The sequence below is a fragment of the Falco rusticolus genome, chromosome 1 (assembly GCF_015220075.1).
Source record: "Falco rusticolus isolate bFalRus1 chromosome 1, bFalRus1.pri, whole genome shotgun sequence".
Taxonomy (NCBI): Eukaryota; Metazoa; Chordata; class Aves; order Falconiformes; family Falconidae; genus Falco; species Falco rusticolus.
In genome coordinates this window covers 60682886-60695023 of record NC_051187.1, presented here as the reverse complement: position 1 = coordinate 60695023, position 12138 = coordinate 60682886, and the positions used below count along the sequence as shown (strand labels likewise).

The 12138-nt window shown below is 40.9% G+C and overlaps 1 protein-coding gene across 7 annotated transcripts in view; it reads right to left on the bottom strand.

Moving 5' to 3' along the window:
• CSGALNACT1 (chondroitin sulfate N-acetylgalactosaminyltransferase 1) overlaps window positions 1-12138 on the bottom strand; it is a 47695-nt gene that overhangs the window by 16262 nt on the left and 19295 nt on the right. For 2 of the 7 annotated variants that reach the window (XM_037381366.1, XM_037381386.1), the window contains 3 exons: window positions 5965-6011; window positions 4345-4601; window positions 1777-2693 (listed from right to left, as the gene is read on the bottom strand). In XM_037381366.1, coding sequence (XP_037237263.1) covers window positions 1777-2410 — 634 coding nt within the window. In that variant the 5' untranslated portion in view covers window positions 2411-2693; window positions 4345-4601; window positions 5965-6011. Of the gene's footprint in view, window positions 1-1776; window positions 2694-2781; window positions 2855-4344; window positions 4602-5964; window positions 6012-7082; window positions 8412-11111; window positions 11235-12138 lie in introns of all 7 variants that reach the window. The other 5 variants (XM_037381376.1, XM_037381395.1, XM_037381403.1 and 2 more) reach the window with 5 other exon arrangements.

The following is a 12138-nucleotide window of genomic DNA, read 5'->3' as shown; positions in this document are numbered from 1 at the left end:
CAAAGACCCTTGATTGTGCATGAAGGCAGGCTCTATGCAAAAGGGTAACTTTAATGGAAAATTAAGCAAAGCTGGTAAGAAAACATCTCCTTTCCCCTCACCCTCTCCCCACGAAAGAGCTGGTGCCAAACAGTCATACATGCCTGTTTGGCTTCTACAGTAAACAGTAGAAGCATATTTTGAAATGATACACTGAACAACAAACAGAAAGGAGGAGACTGGAAGCACGTACCTCCACGATGCATTCAAATACTGGCATCCAGCAGCACTTCCCAGTTCCCTGTCTGTGCATCAGTGCCACCTCTGTGCATGAGGAATTTGACTGGTGTGGAGGAAGTGCCTGGACCAGAGGGGAGCCAGGACCTGCCTCAACAAGATCTCCACAGTCTGTCTAAACAATTCATGCCCCTGCTGTGGGAGGCACCTGTCTGACTGTCAGGTATATCCCAGCATGACCTCAAGAACCTACTGTCTCTCGATACCACGACTGCTGGAGAAACATATACAGAAAGTAGAAATTAACAACCGGCCATTGCACAACAGCCATAGTTTGTCCCCACCACACGGAGGATGTATTTTGCTCTGCTCTATTCATAAATATCAGATGAAGAAAACAATCCACAGCAAAATCACTAGTGATGTGAGATAAGCATGGCGGCTTGTGTTCAGCACATTAGAGCAGTCACTCCATAAAAGGTAGGCATCTTACCCACATGCCCTCTAAGTCTGCAGCACAAACACCTGAAGATGAGGAAGACAAGTTCTTCCTCCTATATGAAATTCAGCTAGGTCAGCTGTGGATTAAATCTCACTTATAGACAATACTATTGAACAACAAGAAGGGAACATGCCGGTTCCTAGGAAGTGAAACTAGGACAGCCATATTACAAGTAAAAATGTAGCTCTCTTGTTGAATGAAAAACAGTTATGGGCCCTTGGAAACAAGATCTGTGAAATCTTATGTCACATCATGTTTCTGCCGCACATGTTCCTGCCCTTTTAACTCAGAGCTGCTGTCAGCAGGGGCTAACCTGAACAGATATCAACCACAGAGACATCACAACTCCTGGAACACATCTGGTGCCTGTGGCTGGCTGGGAAAAAGCAGCCCAACTGGAAACAAGCACGTACTTTGGATTTAGTGACAGAAGACATGAAGTAAAAACTGGTTGCTGTTAAAAGTGGCACTTTAAAAACCCACACTTTACTGTCTCAATATTATGTGTGAGAGCAAAGACTGCTCAGCTTATTTTAGAATCCAAGGGCTAAGATGGACCACTCCCAGTATAGGAGACACCCTGTAACGGCTAAGCTTTCCTAGTCATTTGAAGTTACAGGTGATACCAACTGAGTTACTGAGCTCCTCAGCTGCTCTTAAAACCTATCTTGCCACTCTGACAGAGCTGTTCAGGTGGAAGTAAGAGTAATATTAGCGTTTGGATTTAAACTGCAGTTGTCAGTCTTAACACTGGTAACAGATTTGTGATTGCAGCCTGGTCATTCACTTCTTGCTTTGTCAGTTCTGAGGCAAGCGCATGACTAGAGAGCTGTGAGTACACATTGGTGGTCACCACAAGAGACTGGGAGGCTCTGCTGTCACAAAGTTCTGTTCCCCAGGAAAGCTGCCATTCTGCAGTTGTGCCTGCTGGATCATAGCACTAGCACTGTCCCAAACATCTGTGCTCTGAGATAACACCCATCTCCCTCAGCAACAGTCACACCTGAAACCCTCACCAGCACTATGTGGACCTTCCAACCTGCTGTCTGCATACAAACCTTCAACAAAGTCAGAAGCTGTGTACACACGGTGCTTTGCGTTGCTGTCCCCCTCTGGATTGTTCAAACTCCCAACAGCTAACTCGATCACCTCTATCAACTCATCTCGCTTATCCTTCCTTACGGGTTTCTCTTCTGGATGGCGTGTCAGCCCTGTCTCCAGCTGGTACACCTTCTGCAAGGTAAAGCTCTCAAAAGGCACGGCTGCATACTCTGTGGACAGCTTAACGCCGCTGTGCACCTCTGCTTTGTCTATTTGGGAACGGAGAAAAGCCAGCAGGTTAGCCTGGGCCTTCTCTGGGTTACTGTGGTCAAGCCGAATGTCCAAGGGGTCTGGGTACTGCTCCTGCACGTTCTTAAGCTGCTCACTCCTGTGCTGGAGCTCAGCCTTCAGCTGGGCAATTTGTTTCTTCAAGCTGATGATGTAGTTGCGGTGTTGTTCTTCCTGCTCTTGCAGAATGGCTTCATATCCCTCCTTCACAGTTGGACTGTGCGCCCTGGGCAAGGCAAGCTGCTGGTTGTCAACCTTGGGTGTGCAAGCCAACATATAAACAATAGACACTGAGCAACAGGCCACCACCAGCAGGCCTACAAGTCGGGGAAGAAATAGAAAAAATCCTCGTCGGAGCATCATCTCTCAAAAAGCACAGTCTAACCCTACGCATGCAACAATTCTTATGTCCATGCAGTGCCACAGAGGCCCCTGGACTTGGAGTACTCTTACACAGATGCATGTATGTGCAGGAACTGGCTTGTCAGCTCTCTTAAAACATGTGCTCTGCCTCTGTATTGGGCTCTCTCTGATGTTTACCCAGCAGGACCAAAAGACAAGCTGTGAAGTAGACAGGACACCTCCTCATTCTCATGGCAACACCTACGCTGCTGCAATGTGATCAGCTGGTGGTTGATGGAGCCACCTGAAAGACAAATGACAAGGACAGTCATTCAGGCATGTTAGAATTTGGTCACTCAGTCCAGACCATTGAGAGTGTTGTAAGAATTTACCTCATTTCTCAGCTGCTCTGGCGGATCTCAGTTGTGAAGTGTTTGTACTAAAACCCAAAAGGTGCCAAGACTCCTATGGGAGAAATCCTGTATGCATACATTTAATTTTAATAACATGACTTGGCCCATTGCCAGTGAAAAACTAGTCCAGGCCTCAAAGTCTGCCATGCTTTAGAAATATTAGGAAGTCATCATCTGTTACTTTCTGGTCAGATGTTAAGGTGCTCTGTTCATTCGAGCAACAATGGCCCTCCAAGTATTCTCAGCTCTTGGAGAGCTCTAATTTTGAAGGCAGGCAGTCCCACAGCTAGTGCATACATTTCAGCCTCCAGGCATGTTATTCCAAAACACTGTTTGAACATATGAAGCCTGACTTGGAGCAGAAATTTGATAACCAAGAAACCAGAAACTGTTATCATGGCCAATTGATGCAACTAACATTGTTTGACATATCCTACCAGATGCTCCCACAAAACCCAAACAACTAGGGCCAAAATTTTTTCAGAAGCACTCGGACCAAGTCTTAATTTGGATCAAGATCCAAAATCAGGAGAAACTTTGTTTCCATCTAGGAGACAGCCACCATTGCACACTATGTTATTATTTTAAGGCCCTCTTCTGTTTCTGATAACGTTATAAAAAGTCTTGCAACAATGTACAGTACTACTGTCTTTCCCACATAAGCTCTCTGCCCAGGACTGAAGACCACAGAGAAGGTTTAGGGAAAGCTGTCTTAGGTATTTTTAAAATAAGAGAAGTTAAAACTGGGAACATTATTATTTTTAGTAAGACTTCCTCAAGTATACTTAGAAACAGAAAAGAAAAATTAGATGACTGAATAAAAATATTTATCTAGCTGTAAGCTACATTAAAACAATTGCACTGAGAACACTGCCAGTGTGATTTTCAAAATCCCTCAGTTTTGGCCCAAATCCATGCTGATGCAAGGAACTTCATCATTTATTCAGCTGACAGTAGACTTAGGCCAAGGCTGAGTACCATTCTAGATTACACAGTGATGCTGCATTGTTAGACTCAAACACAATCAAATTAACCCCTTGACACCCTCCCCTTGGATGCATGCTGACATCTTGACACTGCTTTTGACAATAGATTCATAGTCCTTTTAATCACGCATCCTTGCCAGCAGACCCTTCAGTAAAAACAGTTTAAGAGTTTCAGAATTTTCAGTTATTTCTAATCTTGAGTCAAAGTCTTCTACAGGACTTTTTATCAATTGCTACATGACTTCCCCCACCCTGTGTCTTGATTATTACTCTACATACAGCAATTATGTAGGGATATTTCTGATTTTTGAACTGTTATCAGTATTTTATCAGTCTGAAGAGCTTCTAGAAAAAAACCCCACACTTTTAGAGTAGGAATTGAGGGGGCTAGAGTAAGCAATAAAAGTACTGCTGTGTTTTTCTCAAAGTAATGCTGAATGGCTATTATTTATAGGACTCTCCAGAGCATGTCAGCATTTTCCAAGGAAGAATTGTTCATGTTGAAGAAAATATTCAAGCAGCAGGAAAAAGGACAGGATGAAGTTGATGTCCTTACCTTTTTGTTGTGATCTTCTCTTTGAAACACCTTGGTCTGCTACAGCTACTTCTCAGCTTGCCACAATCATCTCCTGTTTATCTCCCTTCTTATGCCCTTCCCAGAAAATGCACGTACTATAAAAAGCACTGTCAGCCTCAGAACACCTCTTCATTGCTTTCACATTAGCCAACTGCCTACATCTTCAGTCTGTCTCCTGTGTGGTGAAAGGCTGTAGTGGAGATGCTTCCTATGGATGCACTATAAAAGCTGGCCTCCTGCAATGTAAAGGAGCTTGTCAAAGCAGGGAAAATTAATCTGGGCATTTCTAACTCTACAACAGATACGGCTAGAAGACTGCAAGAAGGTAGTGTGCAGTGAGACAGGGTCAGGAAGTGGTGAGATGTAGTACATAACACACTGCTGTGCTTGTATGCTTCACTTCACACAATTAGTCCATTGACTGAATTGGCAGAAGCTGAACATCACTGAAAGGATTAGTTGTGCTAACATGGTATAAACTGAAATTACATCTCAATGGCTTAGATAAACACACAATTTCACTTCTATAACCTGCAACAGATTCGAGTTTTGGGTAAAGAGCTCTTCAAATGTTGACCTTAAAATATATGTCTGTGTATGTATATAGCTATCTTCACTAAAACATACTGGGTGTCTCTTCAGGGTACTTTTTTTTTTCTCCCTAGTTTTTTGGTTTGTAATCTCACCCATCAAAGATGCATATTTAAACCCACTTCAGGACAGTAAATTAACGGAGCTACTCTGTCATTTGAACCAGCATTGTTATAACAAGAAATTCAGGCCATGGGGATTTCCACCTTCTTCATGATGACTGGAAGCATCCTGACAACAAGCACTCATTACTTGTCTGTTGCTAGATCTTTCTTGTTAAATTGTACTGGTGGCTTTGGTGGCATTGCTTTACAGTGACTGACATTCAAATATACAGCTGTTACTGTAGTACTATCTCATGGGCATGCTTGTGAAAGCAGTCCCAACCCATGTCCGTGCCAAAAAAAGCAGATTATTTTAAGTCAGCACTGAAGGTGGTCACAGCTAAGGCATCTCAGCTGCACAGACAGTACCAGAAAGCCAAGGATGGTAACTCCTCCTAACAACTGTTCTGTTGATTTCATCAGACCTACACAGTTTCACACCAACTGAGAGAGCCTGAGATGAAGGGGACACAAACTGAAATGTCAGTTTTTTTCCTGGAACTGATAAAAACACCTCTGTATTTCACAGCAGTCAGCTGCACCAAGTAGTATTAGTCTATTTGCAAAGAGAAGCTTTAACGAATACACAGTGGTTAGTCTGGTAGCCGAGGAAAAGGACATTAATTCTAAAAAAGCCTCTGTTTGCAAAACCATCTTCAACCTCAGCTCGACCTGTTAGCCCAGCCAGAGGTCAGCCCAGCGCACAGAGGTGCCTTTTACTTGTTTTCGAAGAGCCAGGGCCCAAAAATATTCTAAACACAGAAACAGGTTCTGTCATCACTGTAAGTAAGCACTGTGTAAACAGCTCTGCACAATGGAGGGTGCTGCACCCATAGGGAGTGGCAAAGAAGAAAGTTGGTTGATTTGAAATTTGGCATGGTATGCACCCACCACTGTTACTCACCAGCATCTGGATTTTTAATGGACTGTAGAGATACAGGAAATCTGTCTCTGCACAGAAAAGACAACATATTTCAAGCTTGAATTTTTGACTCCCAAAAACCAAACTGAGAATTTGCACAGAGGAAAGGGACTCAGAACAATATATCTCTGTATATGTGTATATGTATCTCCCCTCTGAGCTCCACATTATCCTTCCTCTTCAAGTTGAAGACAGAAACGAATGGCAAAAGTCACGTTCAAAGCAGCAGTAATCTCTCAGCACATATGGCATGGCCAATGCCAAATAATTCCATATTTTCAATACTTTATGACACAGCTTCCTATTGCAGGTGTAACTCAGACTGGCAACTACCATTTTAGCTCACAAAACTTTTTGAAACTCCTTTTTTTTTTTTTTTTAATAGAGGCAGTGAATGGCAGAAACTGCAATTAGTTTTCGTGTAGGCGTTTGAAACATCTTCACTGAAAAGCGGCACAAGTCATAGTGAGATTTCACTAGAATCATATTAAATCTCCAAAATGAGGAGGAAACAGATGTTTCACCATACAAAAAAAAAAAAAAAAAAAAGACGTTCTGCAGCCACTTGGCATTTGCCTTGAACTTTTTAATTACAAGGACTGTGCATAGCCCTGCAGACAAATCAGTCTGCTGTAAATGTTAGGGACAAGATTTTTTCCCCTTAGCCCCCCAACAGGAATTCAAGCCACTCAGCAGAATGGGACATGTCACAGGGATTAAAATTTAGTCTCACACAAATGTTTAAGGTGCATGTGGAAGAAATGCAAAAAGAAATTACTTCTTTTCAATGCCAAATCATGATTTTCCAATTACTTCTCAGCCCAGTTCATCTGCCCAGGGATGAATTAAACAAAAGGCTGAATCTAGAAAAGAACCTGTCTGATAAACTAACTGGGTGCCACCTTCCTAGCCTTCCTGTATTGTCCCCTGTTAAGAACCACACCACTGCTCCCTCTTGGGTTGACACACATCCCAAACAAACCACTTAAAATCCTAACATCTGTTTTGCAATTGATAGAGCACTCTGAAGATATTGTTAAGAAACAGTGTCCAGAATCAAAATTCTAAATGCCAATATCTGAAGACAGTAGACAACTTACTGTAAAAATCTTCATTTCCTAATCTTTGATTCCAGAGTCATCTTCAGCAGATGATCTTACTTGGATTGCCACATATACTCTCAAAAAGAAAAGGCTCGGCATCCTGCCCACAGAAAGACAACTACACTGCTCCCCTCTATAATTAACAATTACAATGTGATCATCTTGCAAATAGGTTACAATAACTATTAGAAGCATCTAAAACAAACCAAGAAACCCTCAAAACCATTAATGTTCCTGGAAATACTGTTTTCTTCTTGTGAGGGAACTGGGAAGTGGCTGGTTTTACACTCAAGATACAGTTACAGACTTCTCACTGTGAAAGTTACAAAACCAATGCAGAAGCTATAACTTTTCCCTTCATTAGTACTCTAGACCCTGGTGATGCTAATTTAATTGGCTCCCTCTTATCAAGGTAAATCAGTAACTTCACCTAACAGCACCATCTGCCATGCCACTTCAGCTGAGTTCTGAGGTCCATGTGTACTTGCATTGGACCATCCACTTAACACGCGGTCTCAATGCTCGTGAAAGTGACTTTCCCAAAGGCAGTCCAGAACAGAAATCAAGCAGCACTCTGAAAGCCTTCCGCTGTTACATGCAGTAAACATGCCAGAGTTGTTTCAGCTTTTACAGTAGTCATTATTTCTATTACAGTAGAAATTCAGTAATAATAATTTATTTTACAGTATCATTATTTCTATTTTAAAAACCTCTCAAAGGGGTCTCTCTGTCCTCCCAGTGCATTAACTTCATTGTTTATTATAAAAAAGAACTCTTATTTTAAATAACTGTAACAACACTCCCAGAACTGATTTCTCTCCCCCAGAACAAAGTTATCTGTGAAAGACTTGGCAGTTTTCCACAGGTAAATAACCAGGAATTGCAGGAGTCTATATTAGGAAGGTTATTTTTTGTATAAGATACTCAGATTTTCACCTTATAATCACAACACACTACCCCTCTTTCCTAAATACACTGGCTTGCTGTGTATAAACCCATACATCCTCAACAGAATTGTTAGATGGGGGCACTATAGCACACTTTCAAAAGCCTTTACAGAACTTCCCTGGAAATTTCCACCACTGTATTTATCCTCCAGCAGGCAACGTGACAGATGCATGCCTTGTCAAGCTCCAAAAAGAAAGCACAGAGAAGAGATAACAAGGATGCACATCTGCTTCAAAGATGCTGTGACTCTCAAAGACCAAGTCAATGCTGCAGCAGGAAAGAAGCGATGATACTTTTCTCCAAAGGACCATTTCTCATTAGGAAGCTCTGACCTGAAGTTTTAGGAATGCAGCTGCTCCAAAAGTGTTTTGAACTTCACTAAAATGGAAATGAAAATATGCATTTGAGTTGAGCTGGAGTTCAGCCTGCTCTTTTAAGAGCAGATTAACAAACCATCATAGATGCCAGTCCTAAAAATTACTGGTTGGGCTGGACAGCTGAGATGTCCAACTTGGCTGGAAGAGTGGCACATTCTGAACCTGACCTTCAGTTTAATTTCATTTAGGTAAGTGCCATCTCAGTTTTGTAGATGTGTCAAAGAGGAGCATTTTCCTCCAGTCACATGATGATGTAACAGCCCTATGCAATATCAACATAACAGCATGCTAACTGAGAACAGGTTCTTTTTGCAGGAAACTAGCTAACCAAACATGGACAAGCTACAGCCAGGGAACAGCTAAAAGAAACTAATTTACTTCATTTTAAGATCTAATTCAACTACTGCTCTGCATACAGAGGGCTTCCAGAAAGACTAAACTTGGTTTTAACATAACACAAAGCTATACCAGTTCCTGAAATGGGTCAGTCAGTCAGCATAAGATAGATAGAAAGCAAAATCCTTCAGTATTGCCTGATTAAAACAAAGAATAGGATAAATTTTGCTTAGCCATTTAAGTCTGAACCTGGAAAAAAAGCTGTTACTTCATTCTGAAATGTTTACACATGCATACTCACTGTTCTACACAAGCAAGTGAAAACTGACTGCCACCACAGGAATGAATGTCATTCCTTTTGAGAACAAAGATGACCACAACCTTACAAAAGTAGCTCAGGTCAGCAGCAGCAAGGCCTGTAAAAATAAATGGATCTACACCTATGTAGGGACACACCATGAATGTTTGTGGGTTTAGACCCATATCTCTTCATGATTCTGTCACATGATTGTTACTTCAAATATTTTTTGTACGAAGTACATACTGATGTCACTTTATACCAGGAGCCCCATGGATTCTGCCAGATGTACATCACACAGTACTATTGCCAGACTTTCAATGAAAACGAGCCTAGTGCATGCACACAAACCTGTGATGTAGGTCATGAAGTCAGTGAAGGGTTTAGCATGTATCTGATTAAGCAGGAGAGACATTTATCCACTAATCACTAATAAAAATGTGCAAACATGCATGACTAAGTTGTGTTCAGAAACAGGAAAACCGAGCTAGGCTGAGCTGCAGAGTGGAAAGCAGTTTGTGCATGTCACAGTATCTACCTAGGACTGCTTTAGTCAGGGCTATATAAGGGCTCATGTTTCACCACCATACCAGCCTTTTGCCCGCACCTGCAAAGTGCAATGAAAGTCCACTGCTTTGAGAAAAGTTGTTAGGTGATAAAGTACAGTAACAGCGACTTAAGGTCCCTATCCTATCAAAGTCCTTGTAAGGTAGCAATATAAAATTGAGATGTCTGAAAAATTCAGTCTGACCTGGAGATTCCCTCCTCCTCTCCTTGTCAGAAATCCCCTGGTATAGCTAGAATCCCCAGTAACAAGCTAGATGGTGGACTTGAATGTTATTAACTCCATCAGAGTTGACAGCAGAGGAGGTTTCCTCCCTCCTGAGGTCCAGCACGTGGGAACTGAGGTGAGACATCTGGCTCCCACAAGTCTAACGTTATATTCTCATGGTAATGCACAGTCCAAAATTTTGTGCTCCCTGTACTTCAAATGAAATTTGCTGGGTAGCAGTGGTATCAAGACAGTGCTTCAAATAAATAAGAGCAAAGGGGACAAGTGAAAAAACATCTTGGTAGACAAGCTATAAAGGGTTTGGTATGTTATCCAGGCTGAGCAAGAATTATTAGCGTAGTGACTAATATTGCTGACCAAGTACTGTTCAAGAAAATCAAGTTTCAGGTACAAACAGCCAGGAAATTAGAAAATAACCAGCCTGGTTCAGTATTGAGACAGGTTACCCAAGCTCCACACACAGTTCTAAAACATGCAGCATTAACAGCTCTCATAGCTCACATACCAACCCCCAAGCTCTGCTGATCTGCATTTCCCTATCAATCTGGTCTGTACTCATCCACAGGAAGAGGCTAGTCCCCTGACTCAGCCCCCATTTCCTTCCTCCTCCAGGTTAGCGCTTACTACGAAACAACACATGCCACAGTCCCGTTTAGTTCATCACCACTGTTTTGATATGTGGTTTTGGTCAAAAGCCTAGAATTTCCTTGATATATCAGAAAAAATTATCTCTAGATATTTTTGTCTCCTAGCAGTTCTTTGAAAAGCCCAATTAGATATTGTCTCCTAGCAGTTCTTTGAAAAGCCCAAGCTTTTTTAGTTGTTTCAGTACAACAGCCTTTCTCTTTCTAGAGAAAGTTTCCAAATATCTTTTCCATTATTCCATTAGGCTCACAATATTTGAATCTCACTAACTTCACTTTCATCATTAAACTAGCCAATGCTTTATTATGGGAACTTGAAAAGACAAATCACGGCAAAGTCTCTTACAGAAAAGGTCCATGCAGAGGGGAAAACGACAGGAAGGTTTTGTATATTTAATATTATACAGTCTGTCTACTTGACCATGAAATTCTTCTTCCAAAAAGGAATTGAAAAAAGCCCTCCAGACAACAAAAAAGTAAAGCACTATCTTGCTAAGCACAGCTATCGACAAAGTTTCACTTAGGTCTATTCATTTCAACAGAATTAAGATGTTTATCTTTGTAAGATACTCTATCACTTATAAGGATCTGTTTTTAAATAAAATATTTCAATACATGGAGAATGCCTACTTTGTTTTAACTTAAGAAATCACAGTGCTTCAACTTTCCACTTCATGTCAGGTTTTTCTGGGTTTCTTTGAAAATGCCAGAATGCACATAGGCCCACAGAAAACACCACTTTCGGTCAAATGGCTATAAGAAAAAATACGTTTTAAATTTTACTTCAAATGTCATCACATTTCTATATCTTTAAGTAATCCAAGCCACATTGTCAAGTGTTAATGAGACACCTGCTCACAGTTACTTCAGTTTCTAAGATTTCATCTCTGATCTTCAAATCATATTGAAAATAGGATCTATGCTTCCAATTTCTTTATAAAATACCTCAATTCAAACAAGTAGTCTGATATACTGATTTACAGCTGTCTGATATATTAATTTACAGCCATAAAGATAATTTCAGTTCTCATTGGTCATCAAGAAATTTCAGTTCTCTCACCGAACTTGATTAGTATTTGGGATTAAAACTGTAGTTTATTATGGAATTTTAATTGCAGTTATTGCATAGTTGTCAATAGCTCTTAAAAACCAGCCAACCATTCAGCTAGAAATGCGTTAAGTGTTAACAGTTCATACAAGAGGCATCCTGGTTCTCTAACACAGAGCTGATTGATGACATAAGTAAAGCCAGTTTCCCTTGCCAGTAAAAGCTATCTTTTTTTCCCCCTTTTGTTACACAGGAGGAGTACACCCCGCAGTCAGGTCAGCATTTCCTGAAAGGTTCCAAAGAGCCTATCTCTTAAAACAACAACTTCAGGCTTCAATCAGAAGCGAAGCATGTTTCATGCAAAGTTATGAAATAACACACACCGTTAGACTATAACATTTTTTTTTCTTATTGTACAACAATGGGATCTGGCTTGGTTTGATTTAACAAGTCATGTATCAAAGTTGATGTAAACCCAACTTCTTTTTGTTTAATTAGGATAGCTCATCTTTTCTAAAAAAAAAAAAAAAGTTTCCTGATATAAGGTGCATTTATAAAGCTTTTCAGAAAACAGGAATAGAAAAAAAAAGTGTAATTCTCACAACCTAC